The following is a 27,966-nucleotide window of genomic DNA, read 5'->3' as shown; positions in this document are numbered from 1 at the left end:
CGCTGCATGCTGGAGATGCTAAGGCTAATTGTAGTATAGCCATAAAGTGTTTGTTTTGGAAAAGCTAACTGGCTTTAATTGGGAGGATTCTCACCAGCGCGTTGTCATCTTATTGACGGGTTGTGCTCTGCCTCCCTGCAAGGATGCTAGGGTCTCTCAAATGGAGCCGAAGTGGCTCTCCTGACTTTTCTCTGCGAGACGCTGCGGTTGTAACCTGTTAAACGCTTCTATCCACTCCATTTCACCCTTTCTCCTATGATTGACCCTCAGCCTGTTAGTTTCACACCAGTGACTTGTAAGCTTAGGTGGGAGCGTGTTTGATAGAATACAGTGTGTCGCTGGCGCACAGAGACGGTCGGAGAGAAGAGTTCATTTTAAAAAGTCAACCTGTTAATGCACTGGCAGTACTCTAGGCTGGGTCAGACCTGGATGACCGTATCAATGATTTAGACCTGCAAGAAGGCACTAAATGGCGACTGAGCAACATCTCGCTGAGCGCTACTTGCCCTTCTCACCTCGTGGCATCAAGTGCTCGACATGCCCTCCTGCTCCTCGCCGGCTGAGTCTGTGGATGGGTTTTACTTCGGTCTTAAGTGCTTACGCTTGTAAGACATTGTAAGGTCAGCATTACACTCGGGCCCTCCTTTCTCTCTCTCTCTCTTTTGTTTTCCTAGGGACTTAATGGCCTTAATGTTTTCCAAACTAATGGCTTGCATCACACCATTCTGTTCCTGGACCTGAATGTAGGCTATGAATATTCTGCATATTCTACTGTATGTCTATACAGATGTATCCACATGCACGGTGTCAGACACAGCTGAGTGTCCCCACTTGACATGTGGTCATATCAAATAATGCAGTGGTTCCCAAACTGTTGGGCATGGCAGCCCCCCCCACACACACACAAAAATTGAAATATTGAATGCTCCCCAATGCTGGAAGGGAGGCCTGAGTGAACGTTTGGAGAACCCCTGCCCTAATGCAGGAGGCGTGTAGGCTAAGACTGACTGGCGGGCAGACTGGATACAAACCATCCTACTGATTTTAGTGCAGTCTGTGAGGAATCCCTGCCAGGCCTGACTGAACGGCTGCTCCAACAGATTCCCAGTAGAGCAGGCAGGCTTGCTGGACCATCTCTCCATCAAACACGGACACTGACTGATACACTCCAGTCCCACACTAGACTGGAAGATATAGCACTGATGCTATCAGACGGTGACACAGATTTTGGGGTTTGATTAGCCTCGTTATTGAGTTTAAAAAATAAATTTAAAAATGAATATGTTTTATTTTTCTATAATGAACACAATCTGCCCTTCCTGTAACGGTCCTGCCACTTTTTGTTGCATTAGGTTGTGTATGTTTTGGTGTATTGGATTTGAGCATTTCAGGGGATTTTACCACCGGAGATTGACAGCTTGATAACAAGACTGTCGTTGTCCTCTCTTCCTGAGGTGTATTTCTCTATACTGCTGTTACAATCAGCGCCATCTTATCGGCTTTGGGCTGTACACATCACACATCTGCCCAACGACCGTCCGACTCGTCTGAGGATCTCAAAGGTGCTTAGTGCAGCCATCTGTCAATACTAGAATGGTGTTCAGATGTGTGCATTCGGCTAGTCCGTTAAGCCTGTGGCTGGCCCAGCCCCAGCTGATTCCAGGAGGCTGGCCGGCTCCACCCTAACTGATACTAAACCAGGAGCACCGCTCCACTCTACAGCCATCATCATGGCTGCTTCGAGCCCCCAACCAGGCAGATATATATCAGCCTCTGTGGGTGAGGAATAGCTAACACCGTAATGAGTTAAGTTTCAGAATGATCTACATAATTTATTCACCCCCCCCAATGAGAGACTTGTGTAGCATTAATTAATATCAGGCATCGTCCCAGTGAGGGATTCATTTGGGATGCGTGTCTCTTAATTCAAGCTGAGCTTTGATTGTTGGCGCCCATGTAATTTGAGAAGTAGAAGAAGCCAGTCTGCTGTTACCGGGTAGATTAGGCCCGGTCATGGTAGCTTTGGCCTGGTCCAGTGACAGTGTGTAGACTGACATCTAGTCACAGATATAGCAGTTTATTTCTTCCCAAGGTGTCATTTTTAAAACAAGTGTATCTTGACAGGAAATGGGACTTGACACCAAAGGATGACGTTGTACCATGCTACCAAGGTCCCTGTTTGGTCTTTCTCACAATGGCACAGCCTCTGTGGCTATGACAAGACACGAGACCTCTTCACTTTTTAATGTGATTTAAAAAGTAGGGGAAAAATTTAATCCCTTATCTCTAACCCCAAATTTCTCTCTCTCTCCCCACAGAACTCAATACGGCACAATCTGTCATTGAACAAGTGTTTTCTCAAAGTGCCTCGCTCCAAAGACGACCCGGGAAAGGTAAGACGACCGTGTTTCATTCAAACCCAAAATACAGAGATGATTGAACGTAGTGGAAATAAGCGGCTGGTGTCCACAGACAGACCTACTAGTCTAGACTCACTCTTTGCAAGTAGTCCTCCAATATGCTCTAATGCTATCTGCATGAGGAACATGTTCGCTGTGAACGCCTGCCAGTGTGCTCTGACAGTCTGGAAATGCATGGCACACTCGTAATCTATTTTGAACATTCCACCCCCACAAAATTGCATGTCAAATGTAAAGACCGTGTTTGTTTTTTTTGTTTTTTTGTTTTTTTTTTACCTGCGGGCAGACTAAGTACGAAGATGTGATAATAAGTCACTGTCCTTGTGGGAATAGTCCAAAATAAGGCCGTAGTCAGTGCATTTCGAGTAACGCTCCAAAAGTGCCTCTCGGGGCTGGGTTATGAGGAGAAAAGCCCCCATATCAGCATTTAGGGTGAGAGGAGAGGGAGGCCACGCTGACACATACAGCACCTGCCTCTCCCGCACCATCATCTCAGGCCGGCAGGGACTGCTGCTATGACACCACCAGCTCCCATACCAGCCTGTTTTTCCACACAATCACTCCCATCTCTCGCCCTGTCCCTTGTCTTACTAGTATCTCTCACTGTGCTTTTGTTTCTCACGTGGTTGGACCATGTGGGCCTATATTTAGTGTATCCTGGTTATGTGAATTGGTCAAACCATATGTAAGAGTTTTTGTCTGGCGAACAGGCACACAGTGGCTTGAAGAGCTACGCCAAGCTATGTACTGAAGAGGTTGGGGACTGAATGCTAATTTCATGTTTTGCTGTAATCCTCTGATATTGACACTCCTGGGAGCTGCACTAAATACAAAATAATCTATTGCTGTGAGTCCCATTCCAAATGCATGGCCAACTTAATTTGGAATTTTCCTCACCCCCCCCCAAAACAACTTCAAAGAAGTGCTAGCCTCTAGATAGGTTCCATCAGTATTGTAATGTGGCAGGGATATGAGCAGTGCTGGTCGGATGAGATAGGAGAGCACCGTGTCTACCTCTGAGATGGAGAAAGAGATGACATGCGTGGCGTACACCTTCACCGTGGGGGTGAAAGTGCTGTTACGGCTCGCACTGCAGAGACCTATTTATTTCACGTGTTAACCGGTTAGGAATGCTAAATGTGCACCGTGATTAAAACGAATAGGTTGACATGCAATACTGTAGGAAAATCACCAGCCTCTGAGAGAAACAGGTCATCAGGGCTTCTGGTGGAATCATCACATGTCCATGGCATTTTGTGTAGAGACTACATGGATGGTAGAGCTTAGTTTTCCTTACATTTGTAGCTTACATTATGGACAGACATTCTTGCTTTTCCGGCTTCACTATGATGCAGTGCATTTGTGATTTATTTAAGAAGTCTCTTCCCCCGTCGAGTCTCGAGGGGCGTGTGGAGAAATGCAGAAACTCCCCAAGGGTTTGTGCTTAAAGATTTTTTTTTTTTGCCTAATTAAAAGAAACGCCGCCCGTCTCTCCACCAGCGCAGTGAGTCTGAGTCTACCAAGAGCTCTAATTGAAACAGTTAACCCCAAAATCCTCATACATCTAGCAGTGAACCAGATGCTTTGATCAAAACACGCAGCTCAGGCAGCTCACCTTCAGGCGTCCTTAGACGTTTCTCTGTCCGTTACTCTCAGCTTCTTGCAGTGAAGAAGACCAACATCGCCAAATATACCAACAATGGAATTGGGCTACAGAACAGTGAGGTATAATGGGATTTATACTCACATATACAGTTGAATCTGAAGTTTACATACTCCTTTGCCAAATACATTTTAAACTCCAGTTTTTCACAATTCCAGACCTTTAATCCTAGTAAAAAAGTCCCTGTCTTAGGTCAGTTAGGATCACCACTTCATTTTAAGAATGTGAAATGTCAGAATGATTTATTTCAGCTTTTATTTCTTTCATCACATTCCCAGTGGGTCAGAAGTTTACATACACTCAATTAGTATTTGGTAACATTGCCTTTAAATTGTTTAACTTGGGTCAAATGTTTCGGGTAGCCTTCCACAAGCTTCCCACAATAAGTTGGGTGAATTTTGGCCCATTCCTCCTGACAGAGCTGGTATGATTAGGTTAGTAGATCTCCTTGCTCGCACACGCTTTTTCAGTTCTGCCCACAAATTTTCTATAGGATCGAGGTCAGGGTGTTGTGATGGCCACTCCAATACTTTGACTTTGTTGTCCTTAAGCCATTTTGCCACAACTTTGGAAGTATGTTTGGGGTCATTGTCCATTTGGAAGACCCATTTGCGACCAAGCTTTAGCTTCCTGACTGTCTTGAGATGCTGCTTCAATTCATCCACTGAATTTTCCTTCCTCATGACGCCATCTATTTTGTGAAGTGCACCAGTCCCTCCCGCAGCAAAGCACCCCCACAACATGATGCTGCCACCCCTGTGCGTCACGGTTGGAATGGTGTTCTTCGGCTTGCAAGCCTCCCCCTTTCCTCCAAACATAACGATGGTCATTATGGCCAAACAGTTTGATTTTTGTTTCATCAGACCAGAAAAGTGCGATCTTTGTCCCCATGTGCAGTTGCAAACTGTAGTCTGGCTTTTTTCTGGCGGTTTTGGAACAGTGGCTTTTTCCTTGCTGAGCGGCCTTTCAGGTTGTCGATTATAGATACTTGTATAACTGTTTCCTCCAGCATCTTCACAAGGTCCTTTGCTGCTGTTCTAGGATTGATTTTCACTTTTCACACCAAAGTACGTTCATCTCTAGGAGACAGAACGCGTCTCCTGAGCGGTATGACGGCTGCGTGATCCCATGGTGTTTATACCTGCGTACTATTGTTTGTATAGATGAACGTGGTACCTTCAGGCGTTTGGAAATTGCTCCCAAGGATGAACCGGACTTGTAGAGGTCTGCAAATCTCTTTTGATGTCTTGGCTGGTTTCTTTAGATTTTTTCCCATGATGTCAAGCAGAGAGGCACCGAGTTTGAAGGTAGGCCTTGAAATGCATCCACAGGTACACTTCCAATTCACTCAAATGATGTCAATTAGCCTATCAGAAGCTTCTAAAGCCATGGCATCATTTTCTGGAATTTTCCAAGTGGTTTAAAGGCACAGTCAACTTGGTGTATGTAAACTTCTGACCCGTTGGAATTGTGATACAGTGAATTATAAGTGAAATAATCTGTCTGTAAACAATTGTTGGAAAAATGACTTGTGTCATGCACAAAGTAGATGTCCTAACTGACTTGTCAAAACTATAGTTTGTTAACAAGAAATTTGTGGAGTGGTTGAAAAACGAGTTTTAATGACTCCAACCTAAGTGTATGTAAACTTCTGACTTCTATAAGTATATTATTACCGCTTAATTGTCTCTGGTTAATTTCCACTGTGAATTATTCTCCCTCTGAGGGAAACACTAATTGACCTTGAGCTTTAAAAAATATGAAAACATATTTTCTCAACATTGTATTGTTGCAGCAGTGGAGTTAAAGTTGCAGCGTTTCAAAATGAAAGCTCGGAGAGAAACACCGGACCGTGCTTTAGATGGCAGTAGTACCGTGACGAGTATGAAATGGGCCTACTACAGGACACATGTTGTATGGATGGCTTTAGACACAGGTTGTTGCAACAGCACTTTCTCTTCTGTTGTCTAGACTGACAATTTCTCTGTAAATATCAATTATTCTCTCTGCTAAGGAAGTCATTTTAAAGGTCCTGATCTCACTTCCCCAGACAATTGTGAATGATTCTATCAGGAGTAATATAAAAAACATTTTTTTTTAAATCACAACTTGTAATGGCCTGGGGCTGAGAATCTCATTTTAACCACTGTAAGCAGTGATGCTTGTGGCTTCAGGGAGGAATTGCCATTGAAAAATGAATTAAATGTGTCCGAATGCGGAGATAAATAATGCAGCCACGGGGTGGAGTTGTGTGGAGCGGCAGCCTCCGAGCCAGCAGGTCTATTCTCTCCTTGATTAGCTGGGCTCAGACATGGAACAGAAACCCAAAGCGCTGCTCCCGCGCCTGGCGACAGCAGGCCAGCTACAGTTGGATACACTAGCACTGCTTCAGGAGGGGTTTACCAGTTCAACAGCCCCAGTCTCTAACTAACGAGCACCAAAGACAAAGGGAAGCCTTGCCACGAAACACAGCTCCCTCAAATTACAAACAAAACCCACGTACACACTTAATACCCACACAGGATTACTTTTTCTTTTTTTTTTGTGGATTGTGTTTTGCTAGAATTTTGCCAAAGCGCTAATGTGGCAGTACCAAAGAAAAGTCAGATTTTACTCTTTGTCCTGAGATGGAAAGCCATCATGTCCATTGCTAACATTCCTGTGGTGCCAGGCAAGGCTTTGTGTGTTCTGTTCTTTACTGCGGTGCTCAATGGTCCTCTTCCCCCCCACAGGGCTCCTACTGGGCCATCGACACCAACCCAAAGGAAGACGCCTTGCCCACACGGCCGAAGAAGAGGCCACGGTCCGGAGAGAGGGTAAGTCCCCCAGACAACACCCCCTGATTCTTTGTCTTCATACAGTTGTAGATACCCTCACTTAACACATGCCATTATTTACATACACTACATGACCAAAAGTATGTGGAAACCTGCTTGTCGAACACCTCATTTCAAAATCACTGGCATTAATATGGAGTTGGTCCCCCCGTTTGCTGCTATAACAGCCTCCACTCTTCTGGGAAGCATTTCCACTAGATGTTGGAACATTGCTAGAGGGACTTGCTTCCATTCAGCCACGAGCATTAGTGAGGACAGGCACTGATGTTGGAAGATTAGGCCTGGCTCAGTCAGCATTCCAATTCATCCCACAGGAGTTAGATGGGGTTGAGGTAAGGGCTCTGTGCAGGCCAGTCAAGTTCTTCCACACTGATCTCGACAAACCATTTCTGTATGGACCTTGCTTTCTGCATGGGGAATTGTCATGATGAAACAGGAAAGAGCCTTCCCCAAACTGATGCCACAAAGTTGGAAGTACAGAATTGTATGCTGTTGTGTTCATTTCCCTTCACTGGAACTAAGGGGCGTAGCCCGAACCATAAAAATGGCACCAGACCATTATTCCTCTAATGCATTCTCCTGGCGTCTGCCAGATTCAGCCGTCGCACTGCCAGATGGTGAAGTGTGATTCATCACTCCAGAAAATGCATTTCCACTGCTCCAGAGTGCAATGGCGGCGAGCTTGACACCACTCCAGCCGAATTTTGGCATTGCGCATGGTGATCTTAAGCTTGTGTGCGGCTGCTTGGCCATGGAAACCCATTTCGTGAAGCTTCCAACTAACAGTTATTGTGCAGACGTTGCTTCCAGAGGCAGTTTGGAACTCGGTAGTGAGTGTTGCAACCAAGGACAGACTTTAAAAAAAAAAAAGTTTTTCGTTCTTCAGTGCTCGGCAGTTCTGTGAGCTTGTGTGGCCTACCACTTTGCGGTTGGGCCTACTACTTAACAATAACAGCACTTGCAGTTGACCAGGGCAGCTCTAGCAGGGCAGAAATGTAACAACGGTGCCACATTGAGTCACTGAGCTCTTCAATACGGCCATTCTACTGCCAATGTTTGTCTATGGAGATTGCATGTCTGTGCAGATTTTTTATTTATACACCTGTCTGGAACGGGTGTGGCTGATAACTAGATCCACTAATGTGAAGGGGTGTCCACATACTTTTGTGTATATATATTTTTTTTTCGGAACATCGATTGATGTCCTCTGGCTGGTTATTCTGAGTGGGAGCGTTTGTCTTTTAATTATGCATGAGTCGTGTCCAGTGTAATATACTGGTTTAGTCAACTGCCCAGATTGACCTGGCTACGAGGCATCCATCCCTTCCTCCCTGGCTACTGCAGTCTGGCCTCCCCTGTGTGGCCCGCCATAGGCTACAAGAAGACATGTGGGGCTTCGGTTGAAACACTGAGACGAAGACACAAAGAATCAGTGGAAAGGCAAACCCACTCACTCCGTTAACCACCCACGTGTGTGTGTGTGTGTGTCTATCTGCGGTTGTAAGATAGGGAGAGGGATAGAGCAACGCACATTCCATACATGTGACACACAGTGTAAATGAGCTTAAATATAGTAATTGTTGTGTAATTCAAAAGCATGACGTGTTCACTCAAGTTTGTACATGTATGTTGTTGGTATGACACGTGCACGCCATCCTCCCCTACAGTTTTTGACTGGCTGCCTACAAGGCATCCCATTTAAGTCCTCTGACATTAGAAATGGTGAAATCTCATTTATGTTTATCATGAATTAAAAATGGTATTGTTGCTAGCCAATCCTCTTACAGTAAGCAGTTTTGGGAGACAGGCGTGGTGGAGTTATCTCCCTCCGACCGAGCCGTGCAGGGAGCAATGGGGGCTGTGCTCTTCTCTCCATCTCCTCTGGAAATATTTCTGATGTGACCTAAATAAAGGTGTTGCTCCTTTTTGTTGTTTTATAAATGGTCCTGGTGTATTTTCCATACTGGGGATCTGCATCCCTCCCTATTGCCTGGAAGGAAAACGAGCTTCCCAACAAACACTGGAACATGAGTGTTAGGACCTTTACCTCCACCTATGGCTTGAGGTCCTGTATCATTCTGATAATTAGTTTAGAATGTTTTTTTTGTTTTTTGTGCTCCTTTATTTGATAATTAGCTAAGAGTGTTTCTTTTTGGTCTCCCTCCTCCAGGCTTCCACACCGTACAGCCTGGAATCGGAGTCTTTGGGAATGGACTGTATGATCTCTGGAAGTGCCTCTCCAACGCTGGCAATCAACACTGTGACGAACAAGGTACCTACCCAGCATGCACCTGCACACACTGCACCGCCCTGACCCTCCCTCCCCTACACCCAACCACCCACAGCTTATTCCCCCCCTGAGAGTAGCACTCAACTGGGATAAACACACACATACACACATTTACAGATTCTTTCCAGTACATCTCACACTAACGCCCAGCTGCAATGCAGCACAAGAAGCACTGTATACAAAAATACTGTAGTGGTGAGTGTGCGAGCGGAGTTGAGCGGTCAAAAATCCACCCTCGTTGCTCAGACCGGTCAATGTCCTTTTCCTCCTCTCTGCAAAAAAATTAATAAAAATGCTGCTCCAAATGTTCTCAAATTTTGTGTTTAAAATATAATTTAACAGTCACTCCTTCAGCCATTTGGTTTTGAAGTTGGCTATCATAACAATCGTCAACATTTCAACATGTTGTAAGGCAGGCTATTCAACAAGGACCTACCTGATGTGTAAAAAAAAATATATATATATTTTTTAATCAATTGATAATCGGATACTTCAGTTGTCTCTGTGGTGCTCACATTTGACAGTTGATGGACAGTTACAAACTCAGACTCCTCTTTAACAATAGCCTATATAGAAATCAAAACATCTCCGTTGCTGCTGCGTCGGCTCATTGGTTGTCTTGCCATCAATAACACAGGCCGTGTGACCTATTTCTCAGTCGACTCACGTCAACATCTCTGCGCATTAGTGGTGGGTTAGGCTAAATAAATACAACGGGAGGCCCTGGCTTTTTAAAAGAACCGTGATGAAGGAAATGAAGCAAAATGCTGGGCAGAGCCTAGAGCTCGTGGCTGAGTGGTACCGGAGAAAAATTGGAGTGGGGGAGAAGGTCGAGCCAAACATATTTTTTTTAATCCGCTCCAGCCAAATTAGGCACGCTCCACTCCAGTTTCATTCCGCTCACACACACACACACACACAGCACCACAACAAGGGATTACTCGTACTATGCAATACGGTATCGATACTTGGACGTTCTGCAATATGATCGACCCTACACACAGACTTTGCAATGTGATACTCTACACACTAGGGTTGGGGTCAATTCAGGAAGTACACTGACATTTCTAATGAAGAGAATGTCGAATTGGAATTTGGTTTACTTGTTGAGGAGCAATGGAACGGACCCCAACCCCACTGCTGACACACCTGGTAGTTGATGCCCAGTCCTTCTCTGTCCATCAAGTGTGGGGACATTACCCTCTCTGCTGCAGGGGTGGGTGTGTGTGGGTGGGGCCGATACTGCAGAGATGTTGAGAAACCCCAGGGACTGCAAGCTGTTGGCTCTGAGTGTGCGGTTCACTCTGGAATTGAAATAGGCTTTTTAACCTTAAGCCCTCTCCTCTGGGCCCAGTGGGGGCAGCTCTCTGGAGTACTTTTAAAAAGCCTGCAAGACACTTATTAATTTACTGCAGCAGGCACAAAAAAGACTGGGTTTAATATAAACGGGGGGAAGTGTGTGTGTGAAATCAGTGTGCAGTTAGAGGAGTCTTGTTTGTGTGAGTGGCTGCAAGTTGTCTTGGGGTGGGTGGTGAGGGGGCACTGTAAACACACACGCGTCTGTCTTTCCTCCTCTCATCTCAACAAATAAGCACTCGTCATTGATTTGCCGGGGTTTCGAACCTCAGTTGGGCATTTTAACACGGACGTCCTCCATAGAGTAACAAAAGTTAGATTTCACACATGCTAAGAATCATGAGCAGGAAAACAAAACAAATCTTCTGAACATGCCCGCTCCAGGCAAGGTTACAGCAGGGCTGTGTGTGTGTGAGGATGTTATTATGTGTCTTTTTGTTCTCCTGCTTGTAACTGTTGCTATGGTAAAGCAAAGATCAAGTGGATAGGAGAAATAGCAGCAGCAGATCGGAGCCCTGCTCTTGCCAGAGAGCTCGTTTCTCATTGTAGTACACTGTAAATACACAACTGGCCACGCCTCTTTCAGTACGCCGTGCCAAACCACAGGAATTCTCTTGCTCGCTCTCTCAAATTCCCGCCTTCTCTGAGAGGTCAATGTGAGGTTTTCAGGACTACAGAACCAGTGAGTGTTTCCCCCACGATCCCTCAGACATTTCTCAAGTAGCCCTCTTCCTCTCTCATTCCCCCTCAAACAAACGCACATTATTTCTCTATTCTGAGGTAGCCGTTTGCAGTGGCGTGAATGAGACGGAAGTCAGGCACTAGTGTGATAAAGGAAGGCGGATTGTAGGAAGACGTGTGTTTACCGAGGAAACGTCTGGCCCTGTGCTTTGCTTCTCTCCCTACTTAAATCCCATGAAGAGGGATTATGAGGAACACTGGCTGGCATTGTCAGCGACACCTGGGTGAATCTCTCTTTGATTTCATAATCCGTGTCTCATGCTCCAGATTAGACTCATGTAAAAGATACCCCTGGCTTTTTACCTAATTCATGGCTAAGACTATCACACACACTTGACTCGCTACCACCAAACACGCATCAGGATTTATTGTAGAGGGAGTTGCTGCGCATGTGGGGTGAGCAGTGTGTGTGGGCTGCGGGTGTGTGTGTGTGTGTGTGTGTGTGTGTGGGGGGGGGGGTGAGCTGGGGGTGTGTTGAGGTGAGCTGGGGGGTGAGCTGTGTGTGTCAGGTGAGCTGTTTGGGTGTGTGTGTGTGTGGAGGGGGCTGAGTGAACTGTGAGAACAGTGCATGTGTGTGAGACATGATGACATTGGGTGTCTGTGACTGTGTGGCGTACATGCTCAAATGGGCGACTTGACTCCCGGGTCTCTGGGGTCTGTTTAAAACCACAGAGCACAGTGAGGTTTGGAAATCATCACACTTTATGGATGAGGAGAGTAAAAATAGATTTATGGCGAGCAGCTTAAGGCTAAAAGCCTCTTTTATGACTTCATTACACATACCATTTATATTTCTGCAGCGCACTGAGTTTGATCAGCATTGTAGTGCTGATTCTCAGACGTGCCTAAGCCCTCAGTCTTAGCCGCTCATTGAGTTCCCTGTTCACGCTAATGAACACTGGAGCCCAGCCCACACTGAGTGGTGGAAGGCTAGAGTCGACTAATGAGCTTCTCTTGCATCCCCTTCCCCCACCCGACACACAATACAATACTGGATTCAATGCTTCTGACTGTTGTCATTAAAGCACAACATTTGTGTCATTCTCTAGCTGAGAAAGTGAGAGCTTAGAATGACAGACGGCTCAAACTGAGTTTAGAGTGCTCCGTGTCTGTGCTCAGACTGGCGACATAACAATAAGGACAGCAGCCCGATCTGGGTTTGAATGTTTGTTTTCTCTCATAATAGATAATAAATACTTTGAGCGTTTGGTTTGATTCAGCTTTCCTGTTTTTGAGATTTTCTGGGTTTTCACTTTTGTGACTTCCATTGTGCCCGTCATGCTCAATCACGCACAAGTACTGGAGGGCAGTCAGACCTGGACTTCCCTCTGGCCTCAGAAGGCAAAGCAGCCATGTCCTGCTGTTGTGTGTTAGACAGAGGGCGCTATAGAGAGGGCGCAGGCAGGGCCACAGCCACTTGGCCCAAGGGCTGCATGTCTCATTGTGCAGAGCACAGAGCCCAGCCTTGTTCCACTCAGCCTGATGAGCAGGCAGCCCCGACCGGCCACTGGGCAAGACTCGGATTCATCACCAGCACCATCCAGGCTGAGGCTGCCAAGATCTGCATGGTTTGTCACACCAGTGTTTCCCCAAGTTTTTTTTCAGCTGCGGTGGCATAGTTAGTGGGAGGAGGGTTTAGAGGCCTTCTTGGATGCAGAGACAAAATGTTGCTGTTTCTAAGGCAAATGTCCTGCAATGCTACACATTTTGCCATGGCTTATACCTTGTTCTAATGTTTGAGTCACTCAGATGGCATAACAAAATCAATGGGGGCCCCATGCCATGCCATTTTTGGAATTTCTGGTGATTTCTGGTGATTGTTAGTTCTCAAAGATGATCTTTTTAACAATCATGTCCATTTATCTTTTCTACTTTATCTGTTTTAGTCGTTTACGTTTCCACTGAAAACATGATACCATCCCAAGTTTAGTGTTTTTTTATTGTTAAAAACAACCGTTGCAGTGGTGTCCACGATGCGTATGAGGGGAAACCCTGCACACACACCAGCCAACAGCATCCCACATAGCTGCCTTTCCACACTATGGAAAAAACTGAATGCAACAGCTTTTTCTCTCCGGATCTCATTATATTCATGACCAGATTGTTTCTACCACCAATGCTACTTATTTGCGTCTGTTGTGTTATGCCACAATACACTTTTCCCCCCTTAGCAAAACCTTTTTCAGATGATGATAATGAAGTGTTCTGAAGTGCTCTGGCTGCTTGCGTCGCTGTATTGAAAGGTCAGGGTCTCGGTTGCGCCGAAGACCTTTTGTTGGTTGTCCCAAACCGATTTGCGCACTGTGAGCAGATGGGTCTGACACGGCCAGTAGTGTGACCTTTAGTAAAGAAGGGGGCGGTCCCACTTTACCTACCCAGAGAGAAGAGCCTTTACCTGGACACTCATTCAGAAGGGACCCCTGGGGCTCTGCTGGCTGTGTAGCCTCCGTAAAGGTGTTCCAGGCCAGCCAACATTTCAGTTCAGAGAAAACGCTCTGCAGTAATGACAAGTGATAACATCCAGTACACAACAGCTTTACGCACACACAGGTATCGAATTCCTAGACACACACACACACAAACCAAATTCAGTTTGTTACGGAACCAAACTGATTTGCATGCATTTTTACTGTCAGAAGGATAATGATTTTAGATGGCATGCAGTCATTACGTAAAAACCCTGTTGGTGAATCTCCAGGATGTGTGGTATGCAAGAAAAGCTAATGCAGTACCTTCATCTTATTTCAGGTGGCATTATACAACCCAGATCAGGATGGGAGTGACAGCCCAAGAAGCAGCCTTAACAACAGCCTGTCTGACCAGAGTCTGGCCTCAGTCAATCTAAACAGTGTTGGCAGTGTGCACAGCTACACACCGGTAAGACGTTGCACTGCGACCTCTAACCACAGTGCTACACACTTCTCTGACCAAGCACCACAAACAACGACAAGATTCCAGCTACACACAATTTTGACCATGTACAGGGCGAAGTATTCCGACCTCTTGACTTGACCCACCCTTTGACCCTTATTCTAAAAGGGATTAAATAATTTTGGTTCCCTCATCAATCTACATAAAATAACCCATAATGACAAAGTGAAAACAGGTTTACATTTTATTTTTTTTTGCAAATCTATTAATAAAAAAAAAAACAATACCTAAATTACATAAGAATTCAGACCCTTTGCTATGAGACTTGAAATTGAGCTCAGCTGCATCCTGTTTCCAATGATCATCCTTAATGTTTCTACAACTTGATTGTAGTCCACCTGGGGTAAATTAAATTCATTGGACATGATTTGAAAAGGCACACACCTGTCTATATAAGGTCCCACAGTTGACAGTGCATGTCAGAGCAAAAACCAAGCCATGAAGCTGAAGGAATTGTCCGTTGAGCTCCGAAACAGGATTTTATTGAGGCACAGATCTGGGGAAGGGTATCAAAACATTTTCTGCAGCCTTGAAGGTCCCCAAGAACACAGTGGCCTCCATTCTTATATGGAAGAAGTTTGGAACCACCAAGACTATTCATAGAGCTGGCCGCCCGGCCGAACTGAGCAATTGGGGGAGTAGGGCCTTGGTCAGGGAGGTGACCAAGAACCCGATGGTCACTCTGACAGAACTCCAGAGTTCCTCTGTGGAGATGGGAGAACCTTTCAGAAGGATAACCATTTCTGCAGCAGTCCACCAATCAGGCCTTTATGGTAGAGTGGCCAGACGGAAGCCACTCCTCAGTAAAAGGCACATGATAGCCAGCTTAGAGTTTTCCAAAAGGCACCTACATTTTCTCAGTGCTTCAACAAAGTACTGAGTAAAGGGTCTGAATGCTTATGTAAATGTGATATTTCAGTTTTTTTATATATAGAGAGATAGATAGAAATCATTTATCTAACCTGCAGAGCTTGAGAGAATCTGTAGAGAAGAATGGGAGAAACTCCCCAAATATACAGGTGTGCAAAGCTTGTAGCGTCATACCCAAGAAGACTTGAGGCTGTAATCACTGCCAAAGGTGCTTCAACAAAGTACTGAGTAAAGGGTCTGAATACTTATGTAAATGTAATGGTTGCAAAGAAATGTCTACCTGATTTTGCTTTGTCTTTATGGGGTATTGTGTGTAGATTGGAGGGGGAGAAAATTGATGTAATCCATTTTAGTATAAGTATAAAAATTCTGAAAGAGTTAAGGGGTCTGAATACACAGTATATCAACCTCTAACCACAGTGCCCCGGGCTAAGCACGAGCTAAGACCAAAGAAACACCACATTTCACTGCCACTGTATCACAGCTAGACATACAGTAATATAGACTATACATGTCAATCTGTAATCACACTGACAACCATGTACTTCTAAGACTGAGATCCTAAAGCCGCTACTGTCTGCTTCACCACTAGACATAGTCATTTAGACCGTGCATGCCGATCCCTAACCTCACTATCACAGAGTTACATAGCGGTTAGTTAGCTGAAAGCCTGGAACTCTAACACAGTGAAGCAGCTCCACTCTGAGGGCCGTGCCCCTGACCAGGGGGGAGGGTTAAGGGAAAGAGAGATCTGTACACGTTCTTGGAGAGCTGCTGCCTGTGATGTCCTCCCACCAGAGATGCCCCCTTCTTTGGTGTGGTCCTCCTGCTTCCCAGGGTGCTCTCTGCTCCAGGCTCTCTGCATCGATCTGTTCAGACTGATGGATGTTTCTCCAGTGCTGCTGAGACCAGTCTCTTCTTATTACTGCCTCACTTCAGCCAGCCACACTGACTGAATTCTATATTAAGGCAATCTATACCGTAGCCCACGAGTAAGGCTTCAAAGCCTTTGCTGTTGTAAATAACGTGGCCTCCAACATACATGAATTGAAGGAGTCTCCCTAGCGATAGAGTAGTGATGGCTCAATTATTAGTGTCCTTCAAATGTTAAACCTGGTATGGCTTGAAAGCTACCACTGTGATGCGGAGTTAAATCATAAAGACTAATTTTGTGTCCTCAGTTATAGAATAGTGGTGACTCCATGTTAGTGTTCTTCTCATGATGAACTTCATTAGACAGTCTTGCTAGAGCGCAACATTGCCTGCACTCTCATACACCCGCAGATAAAAATCGACCCCCAGGCATATGCTGGACATGACTAAAATGAATGGTTATTTGTACAAGGCTTTGGTATTGATTTTTGTTTTGTTTTAAATACATTTTGCCGGCCATCTGAGTTATTGGCTTTGTGTTCGTGTTGGTTACTATTTGAGATGAGGCTGCAAGCAGCGATTTAAGACTGTCAAAGGCAAGTCGCTGATAGGTTGAAGAATGAACACTGATATTTAGCTGCTTATACATGTCCATTGTGTCTTTAGAAGTTCAATTAGCTTAGTGGACTGGACTAAGATATAGATCTATATGCCTAGATCTGTTGCACTAAATGGAGAAACATGTTTTGCGTGAAATGTTTCAGTGTCTCTCTGTTCTCCAGCAGATCTATGTGCAGATATCTGTCGATGTCTCTGAGAAGTATGTTTCCCAGTCGAGAGTCAGTTTTGACGGTGTAATCAGCACTCTTCAACAGTTAAGGTGAAAGTTGTAGTCTGTCTGGAATAGGTTTGTATTGTGGTTAGTTTTAGACTGAGGTGTGACCGCTAGCTTGTACTGAATGACTGAAATAAGAGCCCTCAGGTTCTAAGCAGAGCAGAATAGATTTAATTCACGGCTCCCAAATCTCTTATCTCTCCTCTATTTCTCCTGCTCTCTCTTCCTCCCCAGGTGACTAACCATCAAGAGTCGGTGTCTCAGTCCATGAGCCTCCAGCAGCCGCCCCAGCCCCAGTACAGTATGCCAGAGAGGGACAAGCAACTCCTCTTCTCCGACTTTGAAGATCTCAGTGCCTCCTTCCGCAGCCTTTACAAGTCTGTCTTTGAGCAGTCCTTCAGCCAACAGGGTGAGTGCTCGTCAAGAAGGGTTACACATCAGGTACTGTAGTGGACAAGTTTGTGCACAAGAGGCCAGGATGATTCTATGGCCTTTTTGTTTTGCACTAAACAGTTGGTGGAAGGAGAGTGGAATTGGCACTAATTAGGTTAAGTGGGTTGAATGAGTCGGGATTCGATAGACAGTAGCTCTAGTGCAAATCCATATGGCTGTTTACACGGTCTACATGCTAAATCCTCTGGCCTCATTCCCAATGCGAATGCACAAAAGAGTGAAGAGTTCATAGCAGAATAATGCCGTTTTGTGAACGTGTGAATGCAGCTTTGTTACTCTGCCTGTCGTCTCGTATGTCTTTACGGCGTTTTATACTTCTTTTTTCAGACGATTACAAGATTGCAGCATCAAACCTCTGTCTGTTGACGCAATTTCCATAACGATGATATTCATAATGGTATAGGCCCATCGCACAGGGTCGGATTAAGTGTGGCACTCCAAAAGCCTGTCAGCCCTTTAGAACGTAATGCTTTTTGTTTGTAATCTGATTGACTGATGAACAAAAAGCACTTGACAAGCGGGTTATGGCCAAACGCCGACAAAGCTTTTTCTTGTATAACCTACTTTCACAAATCAAATGCATTTCATGCTAATGTTTTCAAAAGTGTTCCTCTCCCTTAATCTATCATCTAGGTTTCATTAGTTTAAAGTTGTTACCTTTTTTTTTTTACATGTTATATAGGCATAAAAGTGAAATCTCTTAGTCAGACAAGCCCTTGCAATTAAAAAGTGTAAATATGCGAGCGAGAGGATTTCACACCCTGGTGCTGTAGACAGTGAGCTAATTCACTGGCTTTGATAATAGGTAATGAGCTCGCATTGTTATTCTGGGGCTGCGCGCTAATTGCTTTCTGTATTTCCCTGGTTGGACAATGGGCTTTCTGTACCGATAAGAGATGTACCTTTGTCACCCCTGCAGTGAGTGTTCTGGGGGCGATTGCGGCAGGGCAGGAGTCGGCTCTAAAAGCACTCCAGTGAAATAGGTTTTACCGTGCCAAAGCCGTGATGGACCAGGGCCTCTTAAGAACCGCTCCCCTACACTCAGATTATTGCTGTTGGATGTGCAGATGTTCGTGCTCCAGTTGTGCTTGTTTTTCGAAATAGTGCGGCAACACGATGAAGTGTCAAAAGAATTGCAGGGTTCGGAAGAAGAAATGCCCCGGCTCTCTGTGGTTTTCAGAAGCTCTGCCGCCGCTGACTCATTCCTTTTAGCTGCTCGTTCAAAATGGCAGCTGTGTCGTCAAGTGTAGTGCTCCTTGAACAAGGGAATCCCAGATCCACTGATTGCATGATGATGTTGTCGTCGTTAACTTGAATGGGTGCTTTTACAACTGAAACCTACAAGCCCCCTTGGTGTTAATGACTTACCTGCAATATTTAAGTGGTTTCTTGTAGTTTGTTGCATTGTATGTTTATATCAAATAATGTCTTTGTTGAAGCACAGAGTAATAGGTATGCCTGTGTGTGCATATGGACTTCCAGGTTTGATGGGCATGCCGACGGAGTCGTCCCAGCAGACCCATACCGCCTGCTCCTATCAGCACTCCCCCAGTGGCACAATCAGCACCCAGAACAGCCTGACAAACAACCACTCCAGCAGCGGTGGCCAGGTGCCCCTGTCCCACCCTCCCCAGCTCCCTGGCCAGAACACCCACCCGGGCCATGGCTCGCCCCACACACAGCACCTCTCCCAGCACGGCCAGCATGGCCCACACAACCAACACGGCCAACACGGCCAACACACCCAGCACCCACAGCACCCTCCACACTCTCAGCATGGGCAGCACCCCTCCCATGCCCAGCACCCGCAGCAGCACACGCCGCACCCCTCCCAACACGCACAGCACACCCCGCACCCCTCCCAACATGCCCAGCAGCACGGCCAGCACCCCTCCCAGCAGCAGCACCAGAGCCTGGCTCACCAGCCCCATCCTGCCCAGCAACAGATGGCCTGCAACACAGGTAAGACCTGCCTCTTTCCTCTGCACCACACACACATTCAGATGCATTCAGAGATAACCCAGTGAGACACAGCTGGACCTGGCTACCTCAGTATTTATTCTGCATTAAGTACAGAGACCTGATTTTGGTCAACAGACAGTAAATTATCATCTGATTTATGCGGTTTGCTGTAATGAGAACAAAGCAAATGCTGCATCCAAACAGTACCTCTGGAGCCCTGCAACCTTTTCAGAGGGAACCGACTCCACCCCGTGGCCAAAGTAGAGTACTGTTGCAAAAAAAAAAAAAAAAGAAAACACAAAAAATGCTGATTCCTCTCCAGCCTCTAAAAATCAATCTGTGCTCCTCTCTGTTTGCAGGTCTGCCCTCTGACTGGTACCCCAATCTGGACGCACTGAAAGAGAGCTGCCGTATTGCCAGCAGTTATAACTGGGCTGATGTCGACCTCTCACCTTTTCAAGGTGCGGCCATGAAGGATTGTGAATGCAGTTCCATTGCATTGGCATATCCAACTTAAGCCTCAATAAGCAAAATAATTATACACTTGTCTTTATTTTTAATATTCTTATTGTCAACCTGTTTTTTTTTTGTTTTTTTAACCAACATTTCAAAAGCTGTTTTGTGTTTACGAGTCAATTTATCCAAATTATTTCATGCCATAATGCCTGTGATGAGCACCAACAGGCAAGTTTATTGGAGCTTTTTTGTTGGTGTGCTGAAGTGTTGCCAATCAAGGGTTTCATTTGAAGGAGCTCTTCAATTAAAGAACGCTGCCTTCAAGTTTAATTACCAAATGCAGTGTTGCTCAGCAGGTCACAGAGTTGATCCAATTACCAATGTTATTTGTTACATGCACCGAATGCAAGTGTAGATTTTACTGTGAAATGCTTACTTACGAGCGCTTTCCCAACAATGCAGTTAACAATGAATAACATTTGCAAATGGATAAAGAAAATAGTAACACGATAAAATCACAATAACGAGGCTTATGTACAAGGAGTACCAGTCCCGAGTGAGGCAGCTGGGGTGACTTGAGTTAATATCTACATGTAGGTTAGGTGATTGATTGAAGTATGACATCACAGTGATGTACTGGGCCGTACGCACTACCCTCTGTAGCGTCTTGCGGTTGGATGCCGAGCAGTTGCAATACAAGGCAGTGACGCAGCCAGTCAAGATGCTCTAAATGGTGCAGCCAGATACATTTGAGGATCTGAGGGCCCATGCCAAATCTTTTCAGACTCCTGAGGGGTAAGAGGTGTTGTCGTACCCTCTTCACAACTATGTTGGTGTGTTTGGACCATGATGGGTACTTAGTGACGTGGACACCAAGGAACTTGAAGCTCTCGACCGTCTCCAATACAGCCCTGTCAATGTGAATGGGGGAGTGCTTGGCCCTCCGTTTCCTGTAGTCTCCAATCAGCTCTTTTGTCTTGCTGAAGTTAAGGAAGAGGTTGTTGTCCTGGCACTACACTGCCAGGTCTCTGACCTCCTCCAAGTAGGCTGTCTCGTTGTCGGTCATCAAGCCTACAACAGTCATGTCGTCTGCAAACTTCATGATTGTGTTGGAGTCGTGTGCAGCCATGCAGTCGTGGGTGAACAGGGAGTACAGGAGGGGGCTAAGCACACACCCCCGAGGGGCCCCTTGTTGAGGATCAGTGTGGCGGATGTGTTTTTGCCTACCCTCACCACCTGTGGGGGCGGCCCGTCAGTAAGTCCAATATCCAAATGCAGAGGCAGGTTGTTTAATCCCAGGGTCCTTGACTTGGAGGACACTGGTGTTGAACGCTGAGCTGTAGTTAATGAACATAATTCTCACGGAGGTGTTCCCTTTGTCCAGGTGGGAAAGGACAGTGTGGATTGCAATAGAGATGGCATTATCTGTGGATCTGTTGGGGCGGTATGTGAATTGGAGTGGGTCTACGGTGTCTGGGATGATGGTGTTTGTGAGCCATGACCAGCCTTTCAAAGTTTTTTCCCCCATGGCTACAGATGTGAGTGCTACGGGGCCATAGATGGGTTACATTGGCATTCTTGGGCACACAGACTATAGTTTGAAGTCCTGCCACATCCGACGAGTGTCAGAGTACGGATGTTGCCTGTAATCCATGGCATCTGATTGGGATACAGTGCCTTCGGAAAGTATTCAGACCCCTTGACTTAGTTTTTTTTCTATCACATTTACATAAGCATTCAGACCCTTTACTCAGTACTTTGTTGAAGCACATCAAATCTAATTTTATTGTCACTTACACATGGTTAGCAGATGTTAATGCGCGTGTAGCGAAATGCTTGTACCTTTGGCAGCGATTACAGCAACGAGTCTTCTTGGAGGTGACGCAATAAGCTTAGCACACCTGTATTTTGGAAGTTTCTCCCATTCTTCTCTGCAGATCCTCTCAAGCTCTGTCAGGAAGGGATGGGGAGCATTGCTGCACAGCTATTTTCAGGTCTCCAGAGATGTTCGATCGAGTTCAGGTCCAGGCTCTGGCTGAGCCACTCAAGGACATTCAGAGACTTGTCCCGAAGCCACTCCTGCGTTGTCTTGGCTGTGTGCAACAGGGTTGTTGTCCTGTTGGAAGGTGATTCTTTGCCCCAGCTCTGGAGTAGGTTTTCATCAAGGATCTCTGTACTTGGTGCCAGGTTTCCTTCAGACGTAACGCTTGGGTTTCAGGCCAAATAGTTCAATCTTGGTTTCATCAGACCAGAGAATCTTGTTTCTCATGGTCTGAGAGTCTTTAGGTGCCTTTTGGCAAACTCCAAGCGGGCTATCATGTGGCTTTTACTGAAACGTGGCTTCCATCTGGCCACTATACCATAAAGGCCTGTTTGTTGGAGTTCTGGAAGGTTCTCACATCTCCACAGATGAACTCTGGAGCTCTGTCAGAGAGACCACTGGGTTCTTGGTTACCTCCCTGACTAAGGCCCTACTGCCCTGATTGCTTAGATTGGCCAGCTCTAGGAAGAGTCTTGGTGGTTCCAAACTTCTTCCATTTAAGAATGATGGAGGACACTGTTCTTGGGGACATCAATGCTGCAGAAATTTGTTGGTACCCTTCCCCAGATCTGTGCCTTGACACAATCCTGCCTCGGGAGTTCTACGGACAATTCCTTCGACCTCATGGCTTGGTTTTTGCTCTGACATGCACTGTCAACTGTGGGATCTTAGATCGACAGGTGTACCTTTCCAAATCATGTCCAGTCAATTGAATTTACCACTGGTGGACTCTAATCAAGTTGTAGAAACATCTCAAGGATGATAATGAAGCGGGTGGCTGTGGTAAACTCTTCAATGCCATCCGATGAATCCCAGAACATATTCCAATCTGTGCTAGCTGAGTATACAATCTACAATTGCAAATGAGGTTTTAATTAGATTTCACTGTTAAAATGTAGTTATGTGTAATACTTGTTGTTTTTTTTTACATAAACTTATCTATACCCTCTTGACCTTTTTTAATGTGGTGTGATTTTTAGAACTCCACTGTTGTCACTGCAGTGACTGGCAGCTAGTACTACTGATATGGTTTGACTGGTGTGCTGCAGAGGTGGCTGTGTCTTGCTTTTTTTCCTTGGCTGATGTTGCATTTGGGTCTGACCCCGTGCAGGACTGAAAGAGAGCATGAGACAAGCAGAGCTGAACAACTGGTCTCTGGAGCCCACGCAGATCGCTGACCTCTGCTCGTCTATCAACCAGTTCTTCACCCGCACTGGTGTCATTCAGCCACAGGGGGCAGTGCAGCCGCCGCCCGTACCCGTATGCCATGGCTCCATGCACCCCAACAAGCCCAACCAGCACATCACCACAGGTCAGTGACCCTCACCTACATCCTAGCTCACACTATTATTGCATTTAGCATTTCAGACCACTCCCATTATCAGGACATTGATGACATGTTCCTCTTATGTGAACTTACATTGCAATAATGCTGGGGATGAGGAGGATTGTTTAAGCTAGCGCATACATTATTTTGGGATTGTGGTATTTCAGTGAAGTTGGTCTTTCTCTCCACAGGAAATCTCTACATGGACTCCAGACAGAGCATGTCTATGATGGGGCCCCCAGGGTACCCCCACATGACAGGTACAGTACAGCTGCAGCCCCCATTCAAATAATCACTAAACTAGGACTCAGCCAAGGGCATGGTCTCAACAGTACACTAGGTATCCATCAAACCTGTCCTTCCACATTAAACAAGCACTAGAACAACACCTTGACAGGTCCTTTCCCCATTTGACTATTATTTCAAAACAATTATTTAACTTTTATTTAACTAGGCAAGTCAGTTAAGAACAACTTCTTAATTACGATGGCGGCCTACCCCGGCCAAACCCTAACCCGGATGACGCTGGGCCAGTGGGACTCCCAATCACGGCTGGTTGTAATACAGCCTGGAATCGAACCAGGGTGTCTGTAGTGAGGCCTCTAGCACTGAGATGCAGTGCCTCTAGTCCGCTTCGCCACTCGGAAACCCAAAACGACTCATTTAACCAATGATACTTCTACTGTGTATATGTAGTATGCCCTCATTCCCCTTCTCTCCCTCTCTTAGGACACCATGCGCAGATGAACCAGCAGCACATGATCCCTCCCAGAAACTTCCAGATGCACCGCATGCCAGCAGATGACATCCAGGATGACTTTGACTGGGACTCCATTGTCTAACGTTAGATGTTCTGCCCCTAACGAGGAGCTTCCAGGAGGTGCAGAGGAGATGAGTGTATGAGGAAGAAGCCAGGCTGAGCTGTACGCTCACAGTAAAAGGAGACGGAACTGTTGTTGGTGGGATACAGAACCATAGAACAGGTGTCACTTTCGGAGGAGAGAGCAAGAGAGAGAGAGAGAGAGAGACTTCAGAGTCCTGACATTTTTACAAACAAAAACAAAACGTACAAAAAAAAAAAGTGTTACTTTGAAGACAATCATATTTAGTAAAACATGTTTAAAGTGGTGGCTTATGTGCTTGTCTTGACGAGGCAAGTAGCACACGTTCATGTCAAAACACATGCTCCAGCCTTCATCCCCCCCCTCCCAGCCAGCATCTATCCAAAGTCCCCCCAGGTCCGTCCGTAACTGTTGTGTGATTTGAGCGACCTTTTTCGGCTTGTTATCCTTCTCGTGTTGACTTTAGGCCTCAGCTGCTTCTTGGATGAGTTTCTCTCTTTTTTGTTTTTATGGAAAACGCAGGCAGCCTTTTTGAGTAACGTGATGGTGCTTGTTGGTCACCTTGTGAGTGGACGATGGATCCCCAATGGTGGGTTTATTGGTAGTGAGGTTAGGTTTACAGTAGCTAAGGTTACGTTATGACCAGGGTGTTTTGCATTGAACTCTGCTTGATATAAAGATCACAGATGCTTCATCATAGAGTAACCATCCAGTTGTCCTTTAACCAACCCATCTGGTCCATTTAAAAAAAAAAAAAAAAAAAGAAAGAAAGAAGCTAATTGTGGAAATTCAGCAACATTACCGGCAGTATTTGTGGTTTTGTCTATTCTGTCAACAATGTATCATACCTTTTTAAATCTCCAATACTCCAACAAGACTGAAAAAGATGCATGAGTGGGTGACTGTAAGAAATCCAGACCTCCTTTTCACCTTCTGTCCTTTGTTTGACTTGTTGAATAATACTTAAGACTGCAAGTACAGTCTCATTCTCAATCACTACATCCTTTCACTAGTCATACACAATGAATTTGAGTACATGTGTGCGCCCTATTGTCTGTAGGTGTCTCTTCACCTATTACATTCTGTGCACATGCTGCACAAAGAACTGTAGGATATCTCCCTGTTCTCTTCTGATGCAGGAAATTACAGGCTAACTTCATTTTTCAGTCGTAAGGTCTACTACAAGCCATGCAGTAGGAATGTTCTTCATTCAGATGCTATACATCTGAATCAGTATCGATCTCCCCCAATATCTTCCTTGCTGTGACCCAGTCAGACTTGCACTGCAAGGCAGAGAATATGCTGTAATACAATCATGAACAATAAAATAAAAAAAAACAATGGGAATGTGTGTGTGTGTGTGTGTGTGTGTGTGAGAGAGTGTGTGATTTTAATGTAATTTTAGGGCTATGATTGTTTGCTGCAATCATCTGCATATGCTATCAATGAGCACAAAACAGATGCACAAAAACAGAGAAATTAACGGTTAGAGGCAGAGATGCATTTTTTTTAGGCAGGGTTTCTTATTCAGAGAAATGAGCACTTTTTCTGGTCAACAGCTAAGGGGGGGAGGGGGAGAGAGAGAGAGGAGAAAAAATGGGTGGGAGACTAGTGGTGCTGGAAACACTCCTGTTCACCTGTCATGTCCCTTAGTGGCTACTGAATCGGACTTGTCCTGAACCCTCAACATAGTTGCTTGCGCAACCTATATGGGAGCTTGGGCTGAGTCTAGCACAGTCCAGATTACCTTTTCACTTTGTTTCTTTCACTACGGATCACCGAGATAAACTAAACATTCACTGTTGCCCCCCTCCCCCTTTAGACAAACTTTAGCTTGGGTTGGATTTTGTTTCTCTCCATTGCTGAAAATGTTTTTGTTTTTTTGTGTGTGTCGACAATCGCGACAAGGTTTGTAGTATCACATTAACACAGCTGAGCCCAGACACCTTTTGTCTGTTGTAACAGTTAGTATACATGTGTAGATACTGTGTGGCTGTCCTTTTTGAAACAGGTTGCAGAAGACATAAGTGGGAAAGCTTGGATGGAACTAGAGCTTTTCACAAAAACCTATACTGCCAGACGTGTCTGCAAGGTTGTACAGATCTTTTGCCAGCCAGTTCATTCTGTAAATGGTTCATGCTACCCATTTTGTTCTGATATTTTAGGCTAATTGTTTTAATTTGTTGCTTTTCCTCCATCTTTATCCATCATGTCTTGCTACTTCTACCTTTACCTGTAGCTGGTTTTGGGTTAGATTCCCAAATGTTCCTTGTATTTTAAACAACCGTTGTGTGTGTGTGTGTGTGTGGCTCATGTTCTTTCCTGTGGATACCCATTGAGTGTTTAGGCTTTGTTTATTGGCCCAAATCAGTCAGTCATTTAAAGGGATACTGAGGGATTCGGACAATTGTTTTTCTACTTACCCAGAGTCCGATGAACTCGCGGATACCCTTTTTTATGTCTGTACGTGCAGTATAAAGGAAGTTGGAGGTAGTTCGCAAGCCTCTGTTAGCACATTGACTGGAAGTCTGCAGGTACGCTAGCGTATGGGTAAGTAGAAATATGGCTTAATTGCCAGAATCTCACAGTATCCCTTTAAAACAGTCAGAATGCTCATTCAGTTAAAATGCCAAGGTTACTTCAGATTCTCAACCATTGAGTCCTTCATTAGTGAACAATGAATACTTTATGAAGTAGTAGTGATCGTGAATTTACCATTTGACTGATAAGGTCAGCGTGGGTCCTGTAGACTCTATTGAGACTGACCCAAGGAATGGGTGTTAGAATGTGGATCTAAATGTGATAGGGAAGTCTTGGCAGGGCATGTTTGGTGTGTTGCATTTCATCACTGGTAATGATGAGGGCACTAATGGAAAAACACTAGAGGACCGTCAAAGGGTATGTAGTTGTTAACCCACCCCCAACAGCGCAAAGAGGAGATGGGAAGGGCGGGGAAGAGTTCATAGATGTGATGCGCGTGAACGAGTAAGGGAAAGACTGATGACTGGGTCATGTTTATGCATCACCCTCTTTACTGAGTCTGTGTGTCTGTCCGTGTGAGCGAGTACATTTTGTTTGAAAAGACTAACTCAATTTTTAAAATACCACTGGAGATGTACCTGCCAGAGAGATTACTATGATATCAAAAAAATTAAAAATAAGCCTTGTTACATGGGAGAACTGCCAACAAGTACTGCTGATTGAGGCCTATTTTATTCAGTGCTGGTGTGTTGTGCTTCTTGTAAATAAATGTATTTTCAATCATCCCTTTTTCCTCTTGGGGGTGGGGCATCAAGGCAAGGGTGGGACTTACTCATGAGAGGAGGGAAAAAGAATAGAGTATTTTGTTATTGTCCAATCAGAGGGTGACACAGTATGTATATATCTATATTGTATATATGTGATGAAAATGCGTTGGCTTTTTGTGTGACACTACCTTTTACCTGTACTATGGTTCTACATTCAGTGTTTCAATGTTGATAATGTTTGTTTTTCTGTTTTTTGTCTTCGTCATTTCTTGTATTTGTTTTCCTTTTGTCCTTTTTTTGGTTATTGCACGGTTTATTACTTTTGCTGTCCAATGAGGTGACACAGCTACTCTTTGTATTGGTTTAGTGCTGTAAAATAACTCCAGTGTTATTAGAATTGTCTATCCCACCCCCATCCCCAATATGCATGAATGGCACTTAAAGAAATAAAATATGTTAACTTCACTGTGGAATGGTGTGGTGTTTGTCATATTTTGTCTGTATTTGAACGAGTTATACGAAGCAGACTTGTGCTACAGTGAATTATCCTGTGAATGATTTACTATTTTGAACAGTAGAAGTAGCAGCCATCAGTCACATGAGTTTTGCAGTCTATTTCAACTAATAGTTGTGCGTAGTGGAATTGCACTTTCTATGTGCACTGTGTAAAATGACAGCGATTGTATTGAAACTACGAACTTAAAGGTTCGGGTTGAATATAACAGGTCGTAGTGCAGCTGCTATGTGGTCACATCTCAAGCATGATACCTAAAATAGTTTTTCGGTAAGTATTTTTTCACCTGCAACATTCCACTTTGATC

The 27,966-nt window shown here is 45.1% G+C and overlaps 1 protein-coding gene across 1 annotated transcript in view; it reads left to right on the top strand.

The window, feature by feature from the left end:
• Window positions 1-27,610, top strand: part of LOC112254312 (forkhead box protein J3) — a 79,772-nt gene extending 52,162 nt beyond the window's left edge. The window contains exons 3-12 of the mRNA XM_024426727.2: window positions 2,319-2,393; window positions 6,816-6,899; window positions 9,091-9,192; window positions 14,056-14,184; window positions 17,051-17,225; window positions 18,752-19,231; window positions 19,591-19,692; window positions 22,840-23,040; window positions 23,247-23,315; window positions 23,785-27,610. Coding sequence (XP_024282495.1) covers window positions 2,319-2,393; window positions 6,816-6,899; window positions 9,091-9,192; window positions 14,056-14,184; window positions 17,051-17,225; window positions 18,752-19,231; window positions 19,591-19,692; window positions 22,840-23,040; window positions 23,247-23,315; window positions 23,785-23,897 — 1,530 coding nt within the window. The 3' untranslated portion in view covers window positions 23,898-27,610. The remainder of the gene's footprint in view (window positions 1-2,318; window positions 2,394-6,815; window positions 6,900-9,090; window positions 9,193-14,055; window positions 14,185-17,050; window positions 17,226-18,751; window positions 19,232-19,590; window positions 19,693-22,839; window positions 23,041-23,246; window positions 23,316-23,784) is intronic.
• Window positions 27,611-27,966: the final 356 nt, after the last annotated feature.

The sequence above is a fragment of the Oncorhynchus tshawytscha genome, linkage group LG07, assembly GCF_018296145.1.
Source record: "Oncorhynchus tshawytscha isolate Ot180627B linkage group LG07, Otsh_v2.0, whole genome shotgun sequence".
Classification (NCBI taxonomy): Eukaryota; Metazoa; Chordata; class Actinopteri; order Salmoniformes; family Salmonidae; genus Oncorhynchus; species Oncorhynchus tshawytscha.
Note: the sequence above shows the minus strand (reverse complement) of the source record. Positions and strands in the feature narration are given on the sequence as shown.